Source organism: Microtus oregoni, unplaced genomic scaffold (assembly GCF_018167655.1).
Source record: "Microtus oregoni isolate MIOR12 unplaced genomic scaffold, Mior012 000029F_ref0000214, whole genome shotgun sequence".
In the NCBI taxonomy this organism is placed as follows: domain Eukaryota; kingdom Metazoa; phylum Chordata; class Mammalia; order Rodentia; family Cricetidae; genus Microtus; species Microtus oregoni.
The window spans coordinates 13,095,095-13,116,622 of record NW_024543088.1 but is presented as its reverse complement, the minus strand read 5'-3'; the positions used below and the strand labels follow the sequence as shown (position 1 = coordinate 13,116,622).

Here is a 21,528-nt window from a genome sequence, read left to right as displayed (position 1 = left end):
CGGAAATGTGGGAACAGACCTCCCGACAGCTGCCTGGCCAAGTAGACCCCTTGAGAAGTGCCCTTACTATTTGAAGCATGCGAGTCAGATGTTGTTTTGATTATAACACATGGTTCTTATTAAACCGCACACAGCCCTTCTCGTGAGTCTAAAACAAGGGTCCTTGGTGGCTGGCCTGTGCAAATCTCTCACAAAAGAGACTGTCACCAACTAATGGCACTCGCTGTTTCCCACAATGTGAAGTGATGGGATTTTTGCTGTCATCTGCTTTTCAGACCCCTCAGGCAGGATAGCCATGATGACATTCTCCGGGCTCTCCGTGCAGCCTACACAAAAGCCGCTCTCTCAATTCGATACCTTGGTATTCTGGCAGGCTTGGGACATTTCTTGTGTGAGCCGCAGTGGTGCATGCCCATTCGCTCCCCGCTTAGTCACGGAAACCTCACAAATACGTGCATGTGAATCAAATAGCAAATTAAAGACTCATAGGCTGAGTTTCCAAATAAAAACATTCCAACATGTGGTCTCCCCTCACTTGTCAGTCTCAATCCTGGCTACCATGCTGGACGGCAGGGCCCCGTTCTGAGATCCAGCCCTGACATAAACTGTAGCCTGGTCCTTTGTTTTATAATCAAACAAAAACACTTTTTTGACTAGAGACTGGGACTAAGCCAAATGATATGGCGGGGGGTGGGGGGCGAGAGGGGGAGGGAGACTCAAGAATCTAGTGCCCATGGAGCTCCAGCTACCTTTAGACATAGAAAGTGAGTGGCAACAAGAATCAAGGTGCTGAGACAACAGTGTCCCGTGGCTGTCCTCTTTTTCAAGAAATCTATGAAACAGACTCTTCATCTTCAATCTGCAAGAGTCATTGACTTGAATTGTATGGTCCATACATACCTCAGCCATCCACGGCCACACTACTCTCTTGGAGGTGGTTGGACCTATGGGAAGGCTCTGTGGGCTTGCATGGCAGCCAGGGTGACTAGCTAATACTGACATGGTACCTCTCTGGAAGGTCCTGTGCTCCATGTTAAAGATGAACAAACTCAGCAGGTCAGTCAGTTGCCCCCAAACCACACACACATAAAAAAACAGGATGAGATTTGAACCCAACCACTTCTTCACCTTTTCGAAGATTTTGGGAATTATTCTGGACCCTAAATGCGTGTCAGTCCCTTGGCCTAAGGCATACAGGCAATGCCCTGTTCTTACCACAGATGCGTGTCTTGCTGTCAATACGAAGGTCCACAGTTTATTGTGCCTGTCTGTGGAAATTAAGTTTGAAGATTCAATGAGCTGAGCCAAGGGATGAAAATAGAAGTCCGAAAATAAATGACGGTACTGAAGCTGGGTTCCTGTTTGGCTTGGTGTCTGTTCTGCTTATGTACACGTCACATGACCCCTGCCCTCATGTGGCGGGCTCTTGACCCTCACTGTACCTGAGCTACAGACTCACCAGAACCCTAATGAGAGGTGTTTCTAAAATGGGGACTCTCCAGCAGTTGGACTGGTTCCTAAGCCTACCCACCCACCAAGTTCATGGAAGCCGCATCTTGAGCTTCTAAATGTTTGTACAACTGTGAACTATCCTCCTGTCCCAGCTGCAGATGTGTGTGGCTCCCCTAACCTGTTTTGTTTTGTTTTTATAAAAAAAAAACCCATTTCTCAGTTTCCAGTGGCATCCATGCCTAAGGAATATGTAATTTTAGTAAACAATGTTCTCATTTAGAAAAAAAGCCAAACACAGGAGGCTCGTCCAAACTAAAAACAAGGCAAAGCCAAGTTCCCTGTTCTTGGACAAATGTCACTGCGGACCAATCCATGCTAGCATCATAAAGACACTGAATGGCCCTGGGTGGCCTGTGAGGGAACAAGTTCTCCAGAGGAAGGCACCCACTAAAGTTAGCACTTTAGTAAGACTCTAAATCCTGACCAAAGGTGGAAAGCCACGCAGAAACCATGAGTAAAACCTTCGGGCCAGAACCTCCCCACCTGGATGCCAAGGGCATTACTGAATTCCCACAACTGTGACAAGGGGCCCGGTTTCCACCCTCACCCCTGGGACATTGACTTCCACGCCCCATGTCTCCTACCAAATCAGCCCTTCCTGGCAGCTGTAAGCAGCAGAGGCAAGGAAGAGGAAATGAACACAATGGCCACCGTCCCAGTGGCTGCGGAATGTGAACAGACGTGACTTGCAGATAACATGTGGATGTCTTAGCATCCTCTGAGTTGGGAAGGGTCTTCTGTGGTGTTTTCCAGCCTCCCACCCAGTCACTACAGGATCCCCTTCTGAGAGCATCCCCCACAATTCCCTAGGCGGGGCAAACTCTTTAAATCGAAAAGACTTCTTATAAAAAAGAAAAAAATGGCTGGTAAACCTAAAGCTACTGCTTTTCTCAGGAGAAGCATAGAAAAAGGCTTTTTCTTTCTCACCACAGCTCTGCTCTGCCTTCTAGGGCACAGGCTGGCAAGCTGCTGCTTCTGTTTTTATAAATAAAGTTTTATTAGAACACAGTCACACTCAGCAGAGTGGAACAGATTCTCCAACAGAGACCACATGTCCTGTGAGCCTAAACTACTTATAGCTGACGTTTCACAGACACCATATCTGGAAGAAATTTCCTCAAGTGTCTGTGTGATGAGCTGCCTGTATGTTTTACTTCCTTTGCCAGTCAACACTGACATTTTTGTAAATTTTAATACAAATGAATTGTCAAGACATATGAATTTTAAGGAATAAATAGAAAATATAAGAATAAATGTTTTTAGTATAAGATATGACCAGCACAAAGTTGCCTTCTAATTAAAAAACAGTAGACTGGGTATTAAGAAGTATAGAATGGAAAGTGTGCATGATAAATATGCATTATTATGCTGGTAACTTCTTGTTCTTTATCTATATTAATAGCAGGAATCTAGCTCCCTGTGTTAAATGCCGTGTGCCCACTGTGAACAACACCGAATCTATAAGGTGTTTAATATGTCTAAGCTTTGTGTTTGTAATCTAGTTAGGCCGGTAATGGCCACGGTAATGTATATGTTTATATATGTATTGTGACATGTATATTGTATTATATGTAATATCTATCTTATGGGGATGAGAGCAAAATCTAAGCATGAAATTAATTGATAGTTCGTAAACATGGAAAGAATGTCTTGTGCATACGACCTTAGGGCAATTGTGTACAATTTTAATGTGTTTGCATTTTTTTTAAAACTACAACCCATTACACAAGTCCAGGTGTGAAATTTTTTATCTGTAATATCGTGTTGGTGCTTGCAAATGTTTGGATTTTGGAGCATGTTAGCACTGGCTGTTTTGGATTGGGAACAAACGAGTGAAGGAAGGTGGACAGGATAACACTTTGTGCGTGTGTGTAGTACGGCTGCATCTTCTCCGCAGTGCTGGCAAACACCATTCTCACCCCCAGTCCTAGTCAGCAGTTTTAAAGACGCAGCATGGGGCTGCCTTTGACTGTTCTCTGCCCTGGGTGCTAATGATAATAGGTGCCAGTTTCATTTTGCTTGGCTTAGCTCTTCCCCACACCCCTTCGGTTTTGTTTGTTTGCTTTGGTTCAAAGAACTTAATTGCCACAGAATACCCTTCTACGGTTCCTCTTTCTCAAGGAGTCCGCCATTTTGTCAGATGCCTTGGTTGGGTTATGGCTGTTTTCCTGTGGACTAAGGCTGGGCTAATAAGCAATTTGAGCCCTCTAGAAGGGACCAGCTCTCTGGCTCCAGTCCTCAGAGCCTGGCTTTGCATCCTTTCTTAACCTAAATAAATGAGATCTTATCCAACTTGTATGTGGTTTTCTAGTGTTAGTAACTAGAGAGAGAGGTAGAGGTAGAGAGAGAATAGTTGGAACCAACATTAAATAATATAGTTTCTATTTTTAAACATTTTTATTTCTTTAAAGGTAGTGGCTCCTTCATTTGCCTGCCCTAAAATTTTGTCATCTTTTCACAAGTTCCCAAAAATGTGCTATGAAATCCAGTAAGTTTAGTCTCAGCTGTGGTGGTTACTTATGCATCAACAGCTCTGATATTTTCTTGTTGTTTTGTTGTTGTTTTATGATAAAAATCATGAAAGGAACTAGAAAATATCAGAAAATCCATTTCGAGTTTTCCTAGCTCTGTGTGTACATGGAGTTTTAATTTTTCAGTTTATTTCACCAAAACTTTACACCAATTTGTCCTTTAAAAACCAAAGCTAAATCTTCCCACTGTGGTGGAACCGCCATACAATTCTTAGAAGTGCCTTTGACTTTGTAGCTTCTTCCGCCTTAGGCTTGAATATTGCGATTGGGTCCAATTGGCTTTGCGTGAGTTAAGCCTACTGTGAGCAGCGTCCACTGATCACTGACTGTGAATCTGTATTTAGCCTTAAACAACGTATCGGGAGGTTAGGGAACTAAAGTGGGTGTCAGATGAGTGAAAAGATAGACCAGCAATGGCACAAACATTGGGAAGAACAGAACCCCACTGCTAAATGCACAGCCTTGTTTAATTCCCCGAGGAAAGCCTGTGAGTCAGAGACTATTTTCAGCCTGACTGGAGGTGATGGGAAGTTCCTTCGGAGGAGGTGAGAGGCTTGTGGTACCATGGTCACTCGGAGCCAGGGCTTTTAACCAGATGCCAAAGGAAAATAAGTCCAATGAACAGTAAGAATAGAATTAAGTGATTCTTACGGGCATGGTGTCCGGGAGCATCTAACTACGAGCAAAGTGAATAAAGTCAGGCCCTGTTCCTTCCAGCTGAGAGCAGGCTCTCAGACTGGAGGTTTCTGAGCTGAATAAATGGATCACACTCTGAGAAGCTGGTGAGACAGGAAACATTCCAGAGATCAGGATTCTACCCAGCTTTTTTCCTAGAGTACATCCAGAGAGCAGTGTTAAGGGCCCCAAGTCAGACAATGAGGGTGAAGACAAACCTGGGAATTGATCTGAAAAACGGTTCCAAGTTGGGTCTTAGTGAAAACCATGGTAAGGAGGGCTGGGAGCCGATGTCTCCTTCACATGGGGAAGTAAATGATTTCTGGGCTCAAGGGATAGACAAAAACAAACAGGGACACGGCTAGCCTCGGGGAAGGCAGGCTTCTGTGTGTCACAGGCTGCAAATTCCATCACGAAACAGATAGGTCAGTGTGTGGCATGCAGAATGCAAAACTTTGCAACCACAGCAACTGGAAGGTGTGCGCAGCCGTAGGCACTATGATCCAAGTTCATTCAAGCGAGGAGCCTGGTCGCCAGAGCAGCTGGGTGGGACTCTCTTCGAGTGTGAGCCTAAATTGGTGCCGACTTCACTACTTTTCAGAGTACAGCCCGTGATTCCACTGGTGACGCTTAGGAGAGGAATGACAAGGATTGAGGATTTTAGGGACTAAGGTAAGGAATGTCACCTTCCAGATGGAGTGAGGCTGAGGTTTGGAGGAGAGCTATGAATAGTCGCCCCTGAACTCAGCCGAGAGGTGTTTGGAGAGGAAAGAAGTGCCTGACCTGTGTTGGTGGTGCTGACCTACTGCTGCTGGCACCACTGTCTGGTCAGATGGTGCCTGCACACTCAGTAACCAGAAGGAAAACGCCTTAGAAACAAAGGAAGTACTGGAAAATAAAATTATGTATGTGTTTATGTGTGTGTATGTATATATGTGTGAATGGAAGTGTCATATATTTTACACAAATTTTATATGCCAACATATATAGGAAGACAGAGGGAACATGATGGGAGCACCATGTGGCCATGATCTGTGGACATGAGCGGTTTCCGTATCTTTTGCAGGGTGACGACTCGGATGAGGAAGATCTCTGCATCAGCAACAAATGGACTTTCCAGAGAACCAGCCGCAGGTGGTCCCGTGTGGATGACCTGCACACGCTCTTCCCAGGGGCAGACAGAAACGGGTCCCCAGGAGGCCCTAGGATGAGAAACACGACCAGCAGCGAGAGTGTGCTCACGGATCTGAGTGAACCCGAGGTCTGCTCCATTCACAGCGAAAGCAGCGGGGGCAGCGACAGCCGCAGCCACTCAGGGCAACACTGTGTCGACGGCCCGCTAGTTCTAGAGGGCACCCTGGTCAGCAGCGGCCTCCCACAGTCTCCCCGAGACAGTCTCGGCTACCCTTCCCACCCCAAGAATGAGAAACCCGCCAGGGCCAGAGCCAAGTCGTTTTTGAAACGCATGGATACCCTTCGAGCTAAGGGAGCACACGGGAGGCATAAGGGGTCAGGGCGGACAGGTGGCCTGGTCATCAGTGGACCTGTGCTGCAGCAGGAGCCAGAGTCCTTTAAGGCCATGCAGTACGTCCCGATACCCAATGGCGATGTGCAGACCTCGCCTCCAGCTGCCTGCAGGAAAGCACTTCCCTGCTCCAGTAAGTCAAGTGGTGAGAGCAGCCCCTTGGAGAATAGCAGCCGAGTGAGCACTCCATGTACGAAGGAGCGCAAGTGCCACCATGAGGCCAACAAGCGTGGGGGGATGTACCTGGAGGACCTGGATGTGCTGGCAGGGACAGCGCCACCAGATACAGGGGACCAAAACCACACGCATGGGTTTCATTCCCAAGAAAACTTGGTGGTCCATATTCCCAAGGATCACAAACCAGGAACGTTCCCCAAGGCACTTTCTATAGAAAGCCTGTCACCCTCAGACAACAGCAATGGGATTAACTGGAGGACCGGAGGCATCTCCCTGGGCAGACAACAGGGCCCAGGCATAAGGGAACCCAGACTCATGGCGTCCTGCCACAGAGCCAGTCGGGTCAGTATCTATGACAATGTCCCTGGCTCACATCTGTACGCCAGCACAGGAGATCTCTTGGACCTGGAAAAAGATGGCCTCCTCCCACAGCTGGATGACATCTTGCAGCATGTCAACGGCATCCAAGAAGTGGTGGATGACTGGTCAAAAGATATCTTACCCGAACTGCAAAGTCACGATGTGCTCGCGGGGGAGCCTGCCTTATCCCCGTTTCCATCTCCTAACCAGATCACTTTAGATTTTGAAGGCAACTCAGTCTCAGAAGGTCAGACGACACCCAGTGACGTGGAAAGGGATGGAACTTCTCTGAATGAATTGGAAGCTGCCGGGGTCAAAGAAAGAAGGGACTCTGGTGTGGGGGCCTCTCTGACCAGGCCAAACAGGTGGGTCACATGTTGTTATGAAGTTATGAATCTTCTTTGCTATGGTGGCTGTGTTTTTTTGGTTTTGTTTCTTATCACTGTGTGTGTGTGTGTGTGTGTGTGTGTGTGTGTATACACCATGTGTGTGCAGTACCCTCAGAAATCAGAAGAGGGCACCAGATTCCCTGGAACTGGAGTTACAGATCACTGTAAGTTGCTATGTGGGTGCTGGGAACCGAACCCAGGTCCTCTGCAAGAGCAGCCAGTGCTTTTAGCTGCTGAGCCATTTCTTCATCCTCTTTGGTTATTTCCTTAACATAGGTGGACAGCCTGTTTGTGCAAATGCCTGGGTAGGTAGAGGTAGGTAGAGGTAGGTAAGCACACACAAGGTTAAGAATTATTTCAACAGAGTTGTTTTTACAGACAGAGGGACCAAATCCATGTCAGTACACATCCATTTCTTTGTTTGACCTTTGTTTCAAACTTAGTTTTATTCAAGGGAAATCTAAAGAAGCATTGTAAATGGAGGATCACAGACAACTGTGGCCCAGGCCCTGTGCGCAAGATTTATTTTTAATTCTATGAGAGGTGAGGTGTATTTATGCCTTGTGCTGCTGCAGTTACCATTCAGACAGCAGACAAAACCAGTGTGCAGAAGCATCCTGAGAAACGAACCGAGGTCTCTAACTCCTGCCATCGGTGGGCGCCACCTGGGTTCCAGTTGAGGCAAGGATGTATTGTAGGACTCAGGGGTATGTCATCTGTGCCTGTCACCTCCAGATGCCAGCTCCACCACAAAGGACAGTGAGGAGGCACGCATAAAAAGTAGAAAATGCTCTACAGCCTCTGTGTTGGAGAATCTCCCCTGTGTATTCTCCCCCCATTCCTCTCTGTTTTATGTCTCTGCCTCTTTGTCTCACTATCTCTTCTATCTCTTTGTCTCTGCCTCCATCTGTCTCTCAGTCCCTTTCTGTCGTCTTTCACTTTCTCACACATCCAGGTACACACACACACACACACACACATACACACGCGCGCGCGTGCGCTCATGTACCTGGTTTAACTGCCCTGGACACTTTGGAAGTGAATTTGAGAATAAGCAAAGTTTTTTTGGTTTTTTTTTTTTTTGGCTTTTTAAAAAGGATTATATCACTTATTTAAATCCCACATTATTTGGTTGTACAGCCTTTCCTACTTTTAAATGAAATAATCAACACACCCTATTCTGGGTTTATATAAGCTGTCAAGTTCACCGCTCTGTCTTTGTTCCTTTTGCTCTGTGATGTTTTTGGCTCAGAACCTCCTGGGTAGCCATTTGTACCAAAGGGCTAGGTGGCTGGAGCTTTTTAGTTACCCTCGACCTGGTGACTGACAGCGCTGGCCTTCTGTGTTCCAGGCGACTACGATGGAGCAGCTTCCACCTCTCACACCAACCGCAGGCATCTCCAGCCACCCCGCACATCAGCAGCCAGACGGCGGCCCAGCTGAACCTGCTCCAGCGCTTCTCGCTGCTTCGTCTCACAGCCATCATGGAGAAGTACTCCATGTCTAACAAGCACGGCTGGACCTGGTATGTAGCATGTTCACAGGCGAGCACATGCTCAGAGCTAACTGTGTCATTGCAGAAAGCCTCCAGCGTTTATATGCCGGTGTCTGGAGAGCTGAGCACCATCTGCACTTCCCTTTCCTGGAAACCATGGAGACTTCTGCTTGTCATCTGCCCTCTGGGCAGCCGGGCTAGTCCCGTTGAAGCACGCGGGAAACAAGGTTGCTTTATTTGTAGCTCCTGGGTGGTTTCCAGAGAAGGGAGTCAGGTCCTGAGAAAGAAGCAAGGCCAGCAAACAGTGACAAATGGTGAACACAGGAGTTAGAGAAGAACCTGCCACAAAATATGGCTGGCAGTTTGTGGGGAGCCATCTGTCACTGGTCCTCGTGGCCGGGTGCAGAGCCCACCCCTTATAGCACTGATCCACTAATCCTTCAAGTACGTGTCTGCTTCCATTGGCAAGTAAAAGTGAGATTTTGCAGTACGCCTTTGGAATTAGGGAGCTGATAAAATCCATAGTGTATGTAGGCTTACTGTGGATGATGAATGAATGAGTGGACTTGAAAACCATAAAGCACTATGTCATGTCATATGTATAGAAGAATCAATGTTGTGTTTATAAAAATGTCAAAGGTTATAAATTGTGTGATCAAATCAATATACATGTGTGTTAAACATAATATATATGCATGCACGTTAAAATTCCCTTTAGAATATAGAGCTAGCTCTGGAAAACTTAAAGACATAGCCAAGAAAATACAGTTCATCTTTTTCCCCCCCTTCAGTTTCTTCAACCCCAACCAGATGTATTCTTCCTCTTGTAAGCTCTACATACGCTTTGTTTTGTTCCGTTTGGGGGAGTTTTAAGTGTTCGTCACATGAGAGCTGTTTCAGTCACAATTAAATTGGAAAATTGCCCATCACCCCTGCATTGAAAACAGAGCTACAAAGACGATTTGGCAATGTGAATCACACTGTTTAGCAGAAATGACATGTAGGCAAGAGCCGCGTGTAGAGCGCCACAGACTCTGACTGACGTAGAGAAGGCTGAAGTCTGCCTTTGCCTCTGAGGTATTCCAACCGGAGCTTGGCCTCCCTCTCGCTTGCTTCCACAGCCTCTCAGCACGCTGCGCCCCAGGGACCTTGCATGACCTGGTTTCTGTGAATTCCAGGTCCGTTCCAAAGTTCATGAAGAGGATGAAGGTTCCCGACTACAGAGACAAGGCTGTCTTCGGTGTTCCTCTCATAGTCCATGTCCAGAGAACCGGACAGCCCCTGCCTCAGAGCATTCAACAAGCACTGAGGTATCTACGTAGCAACTGTCTGGATCAGGTAGAGTGGTAAATCCCAAACATGGGCTTGGGGTGAGGGGATGGCGGACTGAGTGGGGCCTATCCGGTACAAGGCATACCTCACCAAAAGTAAACGGCACTCATGTCTCCAATGCCACGGTTTAATACGGCCAGGTTAGGTCCCTATCTGGCTTTGGACAATGGTCCCTCCTTGGCTACTTGGCTACTGTGTAAGCAAGGAAGCTGACGGTAATAACGTGTATCTCTAATGTCTAGTTTACTCCCTTGAAATTGAGACGCAAGCTGTGGGCAACACTACATTTTCAATTATTACCCCAAAGCCATTATTCAGCCCGCAGCATTCTTTTACCAGTTATGTAGTTTCTGGAAGAACAAAGAAGAGAAAAAAAAACAAACCAGAATACAGGTCTATGTCTCCCTTTATTAACTTCTCAAAGCAGCACAGTGAGCAAAACAGATTTATTTACATTTTTCTTTTTCAAAACTCACAAGTAGAATGTGAAAGCCATTTCAGCTGACTCCAACAGCCCCTTGCCTGAGAGGGCATGGGAAAGGGTCACAGGAAGGAGACACTCAGACTGTTTTCGGCCTGAGGACAGTTTGAGGACCATCATAGTGGTGGGCTCTACCCAAGCACAGAATGAGATCCATCCCATAGTTTATAAATTCCCATCCATTCCTCCTTTCCATACTCCACCCCAAATAAAAGCCGCCCTGGCGCTTCACAGACTGCCCCTTGAGCAAGGGTGGCTGTGTAGCGGCCTCACTCATTTAAGGTGAAGGGAAACCCACAGCAGCCTTCGGGCAGGCTTTGTTGATTTACCCTTGCCTTGGGCTCGGTGGGCGGGATGGGGCTATGCTCCACGAACTCAGAGATCTTGGCTCTGACCCTTGTAGCGATATCAAAACAGACCGAACTGAAAATCATAATGGCATCTTGATGAAGTGAATGCCAGTTTGCAAGCATCTTGGGTTGACCTACCTGGCAATCGCCCTTGACCTAGCCAGACAACATGCAGATGGACAGTTTGCGTATTTTTTTATGTCATAGTACAGGGCAGGTGGCTACTGTCTGGGACATTTGGGTGGGTGGCTGTTTCTGTTTTCAGCGTAAAGTGTCTAGCATGTATTGTTGCATCTTAGCAGAGCCAGCCCATGAACCTGGTTATTGACCTGTAATTTTTTTCCAGTAGCAGTTCTACCACGAATCCACATTTAGAATCAGAGTTAACTTCCTATAGGCATTTTACTAAGAAAACACTCGGACCTCTTTTCCAATGGCTAAAGTATTACAGCCATGCCCTCTGATATAACTTTATGGCCCCAGTTACATTGGGCTGGTTTGTTGGTACACATCCAAGATTCTGTTTTCTGGCGAGTAGATGGCTTTGAGTGCAAACACACTTTGCCAGGTCTCTCGGTTTTTGTAAAAGTGTACACATTTTTCATAGTTCTCTCTGAGTTCTTAACTGTGTCCTTTCCTGAGATCTAAAAGACTGTGTATGTCCAAGGCATGGCCAGCAAAACCACTCACAAGACAAACAACATACGCTCAGGAACACCTAAAGGAAATGCGGTCATCCACAGTCGGGTCCCCCATACTAACCTGTGTTTCCAGCAAGTATACTGAGTTCTGTTCTCCTTGCCTCTTTTTCCCACACCTAGCCGACGCAGTATCCACACCCAGGTCTCCACTGGGAGGCCAACATCTCCCAAACCTAACTTTACTTTTCACTGTTTCTGCCATTGCACCATTGGGCTTTTCCCTGTGGGACTTGGGTGTGACTCCGCTCCCCACTACAACCCTCATTGATAAATCCATTGTCAAGATTTGATTGACTGTATTGGCCATTATGTCCTCTAGTGCCCTCTCTGTGAGAATGAGAGGAAGAGCCCCCTCCGCCCGGGCTTCAGTACTTGAGAACCATGTGTTTCTTTTGGCCTACTGGCCTGAGTTTTGTATTGTAAACTCCAAGTTCATCTAACTGGGTGTGTTTTCCTCTGTGTACCGCCTGCTGGAGAGCTCAGAGCCAAAAGCATATTCTGTCTGTCCTAAATGTCGGTCCCTTTTCTCTTTGGGCCACAAACTCCTCGCAACCTCCTTCCCAGCTGCAGTTACCCCTTTTTCTTTTTCATTTTTCCTTTCTGATATCTTTCAAGGAACCTTTTGTCGATCACTGTCAGTCATGTTCTTTCTTGAACCAGTTTGGATATAAATAAATAAAAAAATGTAATGCCGCTGGATAGAAAACACCCCTCACCCAGCCCCGCCCCATGCATTCTTAGTGATGTCTGCACTGGAATCACCCCTGTGATTGGCCCCATCTCCCTTCTGAAGCCAAAACTGTGGAGAGAAAATAAAATCGTAGGAAGAAAGGAAAACGGGGATACAGCCCTCTTCAGCCCTACTTCTGGCTTCTCCCCAGTATCAGTCTCAAAGAATCCCACTGTGTACAGAGCTTTGTGGGGGAAAGTCTTTGTCAGGGAAATGGACACTGATGAGCAATGCAGCCCACCGGGGAAGGCCATGCTTCTCTTGAGTCAGTCACGAGAAAGTAGCTCTAGGATGTCTGAAGGGACAGAGCCACCATCCACTTTAGCCCTGCAATGGCCCTGCCTTGTGTGTGGCCTTCCCTCCGCATGTCACTTACAGGGGAGCACACAGACAGTGCCCTCCATGTGCCAGGGAGGTAAGAGAAGAGCAGAACCAAGGAAAGCTAGAGAAGCAGGAAGAAGCCAAGAGAATCAGGCAGAGTGGGAAGATAGCCTTGGAGATCTAGTGCAATGAAAGTTAAGGAATCCAAAGAGCAGGCGGCAGGGCTAGGAACGGGAGGGGAAGTAGATGCTCTTTCTTCGCCAATGGTGTCTCATCGGAATTGACAAGATTCACCTCTGCACAGGGCCTCGCACTCTCAATCCGGGACTGTGGAAGACCCAAAAGTCCCCCAAACATCTTTCCTGTAAGCCACAGTCTGAGAACCATCATTTGAGACTGCCTTGAGGCTGTGGCACTGAACACTGAGTGGGAGGCCACCTGCAATTGGTGGAGTCCCTTCCAGAAAGCTAAACATTTGCCTGGAATGTCAGCACTCATCAGAAGGCTGTCAAAGCACAGGACCACAAAGCATTGCCAGCACTTTCTGTCTCTCCCTCCCCAGCGCAGTGCAGTTTCGATTTGAGGAAGGGCAACATACCCATTGTCAGCCATACAGGTGGCCTTCCATTGTCAGCCATTTGTATTCAGACATGGTGGCCTGGGGGACCAGCCTTGCCTTATTGTGTGAGCTTTCCTGGCTGTCCTAAACCACCCATCCGCTGCAGCATAGGTTATCTTTGGCTCCTACATGGAAAGGCTAAGCCAACACTGCAGAGTCGCTGCCCGTCACATACTCTACTTATGACTTTTGAATAAAGCCTACCTTTCTTCATTAGCTGAGCCCATTTCTAAAGAAGAGGAAATGGAAGTCCTGATAAACATCATTAAGCCCTGCAAGGATTAGCATCAACAGGACGCCAAGGAGGAGACTTAAGACTATTTAGATAAATTTGAATTCTAATGCAGCACTCACCGTCCAGCCACTCCTTTTAATGGAGCCACAAGATTTAAACGCCTTTGAATTCTGGGAAGAGACCTCGCTTTCAGTGGAAGTGTTCTCTACATTGCCGCCTGCTGTTCACATCACCAGCTGACTACCTGAGCAGCAATAAGGGATAATCCGGGACCTTCTACATCAACTACTCCTGGAGCCCTGGCTTTTAGGTTGCTGGGCTTAGAGAAAAAGAATGAAAGTAACCCAAAGGGACACCCAGCCCTCGTCCTTCTGTCATTTAGCAGGGAGCTCATAGACAAGAGATACTTGCGCAGTGGGTTTTCACAGCGCAGCACCACCTACCTCCTAAAGTGGGTACTGGGGATGTTGAAGAAGGCAGGTAAAGAGCCAGCCTGCTGTGTAATCTCTGGAACCCAGTACAAAATAATAGGATTCCTTGTTCTGTTTTTTTTTTTCATTTTTAAAAAAGATTTAGTCGTTTTTAATCTTATATATATGACTATTTTGCCTGCGTGTACTGTATATGTGCACTATGCATATGATGTCCACACGGGCCAGAAGGGGGCATCAGAACCCCTGGAAGTGGAGTTACAGATGGCTGTGAGCCACCATGTGGGTGCTGGGAACTGAACCCAGGTCCTCTGCAAGAGCAGCCAGTGCTCTTAACCACTGAGCCGTCTCTCCAGCCCCTCCTTAACATATTTTGAGAATCTCAAAACTGACAACAGAGCCTTCAGCAAACTCTGGGTCCCTGTAAGACTGCCTGGATTTCCCATCCACTCGTGACAGGCATAGAAGTAAGTGGAAGACATGTCGCCCTCTTGGATCTCACTCAGAAGGACCTGAAAGTCTTGGGTCGCCTCTCAATAGCAGGCATAAGGAGCATGTTTAAAATACAAAAACAAACAAACAAAAAAACCCACTTTCTGTTGTTTTGTTTTTAGAACTTAGAACACAGCATTTTAGGTCCAAAATGCAAATTTATCCTTGCATTGGAGGCTATTGGCATTTAGCTGTCCTTCACAGTTAGATAGGAGACGCCCTGCCCTTGGCTCAGAACTACACCTTCAGGAGGCTAGTCTTCTTACTGTGTCCCAGTACTGCTGACTGCAGTTAACAAAAACCGCAGTCCTCAGACAACAAGAATTCCTGGCTTGTTCATTCATCAGCTGCCTGGTGTCTTCCTGAAGGCTGCAATTCTTGGGTCATTCTTAGCTACTGTACCTAAAATCTCATCTGGGGTTTTTAAAGCCACTTTGCCTCTAAGTGTAGGAAAGCAGCTTTTCTTCTAGGCTTCCAACAAATTCCACAGAACCCAGGGGGTATTTCCCACATCCCCTGGAAGGTGAGGACAAAGCAGGAAGTCTCTGCTGGAATCTAAAGCGGAGTGAATCAGTTCCCTACCACCCTCCAGACAGCCTGTGTGCTCGGGGATGAAAGAGAGCCCCAGACAGATTTGTAATAATTGAAATCACAGTGTTTGCCAAAAGAGAAAACCTGGGAACAAAACAATACAAAGAAGGCATCCGGGGTGTACCTGTGTGCAGACTCCCAAAGAGCCACAGGACCCCAGAGGCCCGAGGACTGAGTTGGGCGGAAGCAACACAAGTACTCCTTTTATAGACCCTGATCGAAGCTTCTCTGCTGGGAGGGGAAAAAATTAAATGAGGATAAATTGTTGTGAGTCACACTTAAGTGCCCTCAGGGCACTGCAATCTTGGGAAGGCCTGTGTAGCCCAGTGAGGTGTAGACAGTTCAGAGCCTGCTTCCAGAATTACACAGACTCAAGGATGTCAACAAATCGAAGCTGGAGCTCACTTCAGTAAGCACCTGCTACCTATCTTGATTTCTTCTTTTTTTTTCCTACTGACAATGAATGCTTTCTTCCTGTGCTCTGTGATGCAATTTGAAATACTTGCCAGGCCAGGAAAAATAAATGTTCTCTAGATTCGATGTGGAGAATCATCCAAATATAGCGAAAGATGGCATTTTCTAGACACTGCAAACTTGGAACACAGTAACCAGCACATTAAAAAGGAATCTGCCTGAATATCTTGATCTGTGGAATTTGGTGATAAGCCCTGGAATGCAAAGAGCTGTTCCTAAGAATTCTGTTCATGTGACCAGACAATGTAGCAACGTTTAATTTCCCCCTTATCTATGCAGCTGACATGTTCAAACTCTCTAATGGCTTGGATTTTTTCCCCCTTGTTCCTGTAAGTAATGATGACGGTGATACTGTTGCCTTCATTTAGAGCAACAAGCACGAGACGCCAGGGTTAGTATGACAGCTATATACAGGTGTTTCCCCAGGTATCTGGGAGAGAGCAATGGCCAGTCCCACCTGTCCACCACTCAGAAACATTCCACCTTGCTCTCAGAGCAGAGAGCAGAAACTGAAAGGCTAAGTGTTGAGAACTCAGTGCTCATATACCTGAACCAAGGAAAGCTCAGCTGTGATTTGGGTAGGGCAAGTCTGGGATAGAGGGCTCCTAGAGACGTCTGGACCTTACCCGGTTCCTCTCAGGATTCTCAGTGTACCATAAGGTTTCTGATCGCCTCACTTGCCCATCTTAAGGTCCTTATCATTTTCGTATTTTAATTGTTGTGTGTGGTGACCTAGAAGGTAGATATGCATAGTTAGTATGACAAAAGCTATATTTTATTATGCTGAGGGTCATCACACAAGGCCCACTCTCTAAACTCCTAACTATGATTCTAAGCCTATCTCCCCGAAGTTGCTCACCTGTGTAATGTATCTTAGCTGAAGGTAAGGTCCAGTCTCGAACGGAAGTCTCTGATTCGAAGTTCAGGGTCCTGCAGGAGACTCTCCAGCCACAGGGCAGATCAGGTGGCATCTCTCCTGATGTGCAGAGCAGAGCATTGCTCTTCATCTCTGCTTAGAGACTGTCCAATGGGTGTCCTGTGGTTCTAGGACTGTCTGGTGATCTTGAGTGAGGGATGGCACTGGGTTCTGGTTATCAGGTCCAGTCTTCTTGGGTGTGGTGGGGTTCCTAAGATGTTTTTACACGTCTAAAGGGCATTATTTTTAAACTATTCTTATCACTTTCTGTTTATCAGGGACCAAGGGGTCTAAGTCTAAAGATGAAAAAGTCTACACACTGGGATGTAAGAGATGGGTCTGGGTCTTACAAAGACAACTTCATAATCCATAGTCTCTAGACAAGGTGAAAAGAAAGGATACAGATTGGATTCTACAGAAGAGTGCACAGCTGCACTTGAGTACGCAAGCTCAGCCAGCAGTGGTCCAGCCTCACTCAGTGCACAGCTCAGCCTTTCTTTTCTTTTCTTTCTTTCTTTCTTTCTTTTTTTTCTTTTTTGCTTTTTCGAGTCAGGATTTCTCTGTGGTTTTGGAGCCTATCCTGGAACTAGCTCTTGTAGACCAGGCTGGTCTCAAACTCACAGAGATCCGCCTGCCTCTGCCTCCCAAGTGCTGGGATTAAAGGCTTGCGCCACCACCGCCCAGCTCAGCCTCACTTTCTTACGCAACTGGCTGATTTAAATCAATGCAGTTGATAAGTGGAGCACAATTTTGAGCATTGAGTACAACCCTGAGCACATATTTTGATTTCATGAAGTGCTGACCCTAGAGGAACTGGAATTTCTACCAAGTGGCTTCTACCTACTTTTTTAAAACCAGGTCTCTTTTCTTGCTTAACAGTCCATTGCTTTTACGTTTCCCACATCTGCTACTGTCTATAAAAAGCCACCCAGGAACCAGTCACACACACCCCAGCTGATCATGTCAGGTTCCAGGCATGTGAGAAACACATCACAGGTGCCAAGTATTTCAAAGAAAGAAAATCAAATGAGGAACTCAGAATGTGAGCTTACAAAGTTTTGTTTTAGGAGTCGGTTCCCCATAGACTCATTCCCTATAGGGATATGCCTGCATCTCTGAAATGTTTCCATTCTCCAAGTACATCATTTTGACCAAACCTCTTGTTGGGAGATATCCTTGTATGGATACTTGTTGAAAAAAAATGAGTCAAGTCACACCTATGCTGTTACAAGAGCTTACAACTTGGAAAGCACATAAGCACATCCACATGTGTCTGGACATTAAGTCTCCGCTGGGGCTCTGTGGGAGGGATACTATCCGTGTATCTGACAGGAAGGGGGTCAATGCTTGACTGTTACCTAAACTGGAAACTCAGTTACTGAGTTACTGGAAACTCAGAATTGTGGAGGTAGGATGGTTTTCTAGCTCATCCAGTCCTTCCAGTCCTGGCCCTGGGCCTCCTCTTTACATCCAGAATTCCAACCCCAAGAAAGAAGTTGTAGGCAAAAGGAGACCAGGCTTACACGTCCTTATGACTCATTTCAGGTGGGACTTTTCCGCAAGTCGGGAGTGAAGTCTCGAATCCATGCTCTGCGTCAAATGAATGAGAGCTTCCCTGAGAACGTGAGCTACGAAGACCAGTCTGCATATGACGTGGCAGACATGGTGAAGCAGTTCTTCCGGGACCTCCCTGAGCCCCTGTTCACCAACAAGCTCAGTGAGACCTTCCTCCACATCTATCAGTGTAAGTAGCAATGGCACAGTGGGCCCACCTGTCAAAAGGGTGGAATTTTAAAGATGTATTTATTATGTATGTGTGTGTCTGCATGTGTGTATGTGCACCACATGCATGTAGTGCCCGTGGAGGCCAGGAGAGGGCATCAGATCCCCTGGAACTGAAGTAACAGATGGCTGTGAGCCACCATGTGGGTACCCAAACCTGGTTCCTCTGTGAAAACAGTACTTTCAGCTTCTGAGCCACATCCCCAGCCCTACAAGAGATGGAATTTTAATTATACAAGTAATTCATGAATTTGTGAAGAAGCATATAAAAGTTACAATCCTACTTCTTCAGAAATAGCCTTTGCTCGGTTTGCTATGTATATCTCCATGCCATTCTTTGTATGTGTCTGAGGATACCTTCCCAAGATCAATATATGCCTACTCAGTACATCTTTGTATAGATTCTCAAGCTAACTTCCAATCTATTTCTAATGTATTTAAAACAAAACAGTATCTAATAGAATTGTGTGTGCACGCGTGTGCGTGTTAAACCTAATTTCATTTTTGGAAGGTAAGCATTCTCTTTGATATAAAATGTGATAGTAGACTCAGAGTCAAGTGAATTATAACAGTTAGAAACAAACAAGGAAGCAGATGTATTTTAACTGGTGATATGTAAGCAACCGAATCAAGGTTATACCTTAATTCAGCTAGCTTACATTTTCACTTGGAAGGGTTTAAGTGACATTAAATCAGTAGTTCTCCACTCAGCCACTATAGCTAAAGTAGTAATGAGAAGAACAATTGATTTAAAGGCCCATTCTGCTAAACGTAGTTACAAAGGCAGGCATTAGGAAGGAGCAGGTAGGCCTTTTCTCCATAGGATAATGATATCATTACAAATTGGCAAGGAGCTTCGTGGCCCAAGTATCTTTTCTTAGGGCAAAATTACTCTGGTCTACAGACTTCGATTTTTTCATCAAAATATTCCTCAAATGGGTGCCGAGATGGAACTGATCCAATCTGAAGACCGCTGCCACAGACACCCTGTACCACATGTGTTTAAGAAGTGCGTAATATTACAGTTCAGGGAGGACTGTACCACCCATCAAAACAGAATAAAGGGTGGCACACTAAATAAATCTTATGTTGTCAAAGTGAATAGGTTAAGCTGAATTTATGCTCCTGGAGCCCCACAAAAAATGTTCACGGCAGTGTTGCAGGAAGAGGTCACACTCTGTTTTTCAATTAAACCTCCTTATGGATATAGTATTTGCATTCAATCAGCCCTTGGGTTGAAGCTGGCACTATCTACAGCTAAAGCTAAATTATTTCCAAGAGATAAATATCTTTTTAGCTCTTCCCTAGACTTGCAACCAAGAAGCCAGATTAAAGCAGGGCTCCATTTTATCGGAGCAAACATTTACAGAGAGGGGCTGCGTTGAGCGCTGCAGAGCTTAGACTGTGTGGCACTCAATGTCTGTCCTTAGGGACCTTCGACTAGAGGGAAGTGAGACCAGTGCATAAATGACTGCAGTACAGTTGGAGAGCATCCGTTCCAAAAAGGAAAAGAATGGTTACAAAGACAGATCCATGAAGGTTGAGGCCAGCAATGGGAACCTGGTAGAAGGAAATGGTTGGAGGTCGTTATGAAGGAACACGTTGTGGACAAAGCAAATCACTGTGTCAGAAGTGTGCAGGGGATTTGTCCTGTGTAATAGGAGCTGCGGCCGTTTCCCACCACCCAGCTCCCACACGGCTAGCTTTACCAGAGATAACTATATGGAAACTGTATTCTTTTAAACTATGCTTGGCCCATTAGTTCTATCCTCTTATTGGCTAATTCTCACATCTCGATTAACCCATTTCTAATAATCTTTGTAACACCACAAAGTGGCTTACCAGGAAAGATCTTAACCTGTGTCTGTATGGAGTGGGAGATTCATGGCGACTGATTGACTCAGCTTTCTTTCTCCCAGAATTCTGTTCTGTCTACTCCACCTACCTAATTTTCTGTCCTATCAGGGCCAGGGCAGTTTCTTTATTAACCAATGAAAGTAACACATAGACATCATTTCCCTCCTCCATCAGTCCTGAGTGAATGCAAAATACACAGCACTGCACCAGGGGACACCGAGAATCTAGGAGGCCAGGGTCACACGAAAGTGGCATTAATGACTAGGGCAAGAGGTTTATACTTGATCTGGTACAACCTGGAGAGCCAGCAGATATTGGAAGACTTAGTTACAACGCCCGAAGCAGAACCGATCTCCCACACACAAATAGTTATTTAACAAGTAGAATGTTTTATTAGTACACATGGCATGAAGAAAAGTGAAATTAAACCATGCCAGTGTTGGGTAAACCTACAGTCCAGTGCTGCTAGGACAGCAGGGTCTTTGCCGCTCTCAAAGTCAGACTACAACGAAGTGTGCTTACGGAGTGGTTCAGTCTCAGCACAGTTGCCAGAACCTACAGAATTCACAGAATTGCCACATCTCCGTAAAGTCACACTGCGAGGCACCAAGAGAAAGCCAAGCATCTCCTTGGACATGTGTCTCTTCTCATGGAGAACATGAACCTCACAGAAACTCCTAACGTCATCACTGGTCCCATCAGCCTAAACTGGTTTACAATGACCCTAACCCAGTCCATGGAAAGAGGAATTGAGTGACGGACCACCTTTGGTATGAGCTGATATGGTTCATCCCTGGATCCGTGGGAGGGCCCAACCCTCCCAACAGCCCATAACCAAAAGGAGTGTGTGTTTTGTTGGTGGAGAAGGGAAGGAAAGTGGGTCACAAGGGTGAAAATTCATCAGAACTGATTCTGGATCTGTGACTCAGGACCTGGTGAGTAAGAGGAACCAGGTAGACATGAATGGAAGCTTAGGGAGCTGGCACACTCCTGGGGTTCCAACAGATAGATTCCATGGCTTAGCAACAGGTATCCAAGCTGATACTCAGGTTCGGCTGCCTCCCTGGTCTCCAAAGTATCTCTGTCTGGCTGGGTGGTGGTGGCGCACACCTTTAATCCCAGCACTCAGGAGGCAGAAGCTGGCAGATCTCTGTGAGTTTGAGGCCAGCCAGGTCTACAAGAGCTCTTTCCAGGACAGGCTCCAAAGTCACAGAGAAATGTTGTCTCAAAAAACCAAAAAAAAAAAAAAAGAAAGAAAGAAAAAGAAAAGAAAGAAAGGAAGAAAGAAAGAAAAAAAGTATCTCTGTCTTCTCACTTGATGCCATCAGAGGCTTAACTTGAGCGCAGTGTTGGGTGGGTCATGAGAAGATCTTAATCCTACCAGTCTATAAGAGAGGACGGTGAGGGACCTGAGACACCCTAAGACTTTCAGACTTGGTGGCCTAGTTTGGGGGGGACATGGAGGGGAGACATAGAAAGGGAAAGGAGAAAGGACCAAGAGCAGAGACAAAGCAGTCAGGAGAGAAAGCTGAGTGTGAGAGACAGGTCGCCA

The 21,528-nt window shown here is 46.2% G+C and overlaps 1 protein-coding gene across 4 annotated transcripts in view; it reads left to right on the top strand.

Annotated features, from left to right (window-relative positions):
- Stard13 (StAR related lipid transfer domain containing 13) overlaps window positions 1–21,528 on the top strand; it is a 211,046-nt gene that overhangs the window by 178,395 nt on the left and 11,123 nt on the right. For 3 of the 4 annotated variants that reach the window (XM_041677811.1, XM_041677810.1, XM_041677812.1), the window contains exons 5-8: window positions 5,785–7,145; window positions 8,521–8,694; window positions 9,843–10,002; window positions 17,883–18,081. In XM_041677811.1, the coding sequence (XP_041533745.1) occupies window positions 5,785–7,145; window positions 8,521–8,694; window positions 9,843–10,002; window positions 17,883–18,081 (1,894 nt within the window). Of the gene's footprint in view, window positions 1–5,784; window positions 7,146–8,520; window positions 8,695–9,842; window positions 10,003–17,882; window positions 18,090–21,528 lie in introns of those variants that run through there. The other variant, XM_041677813.1, reaches the window with a different exon arrangement.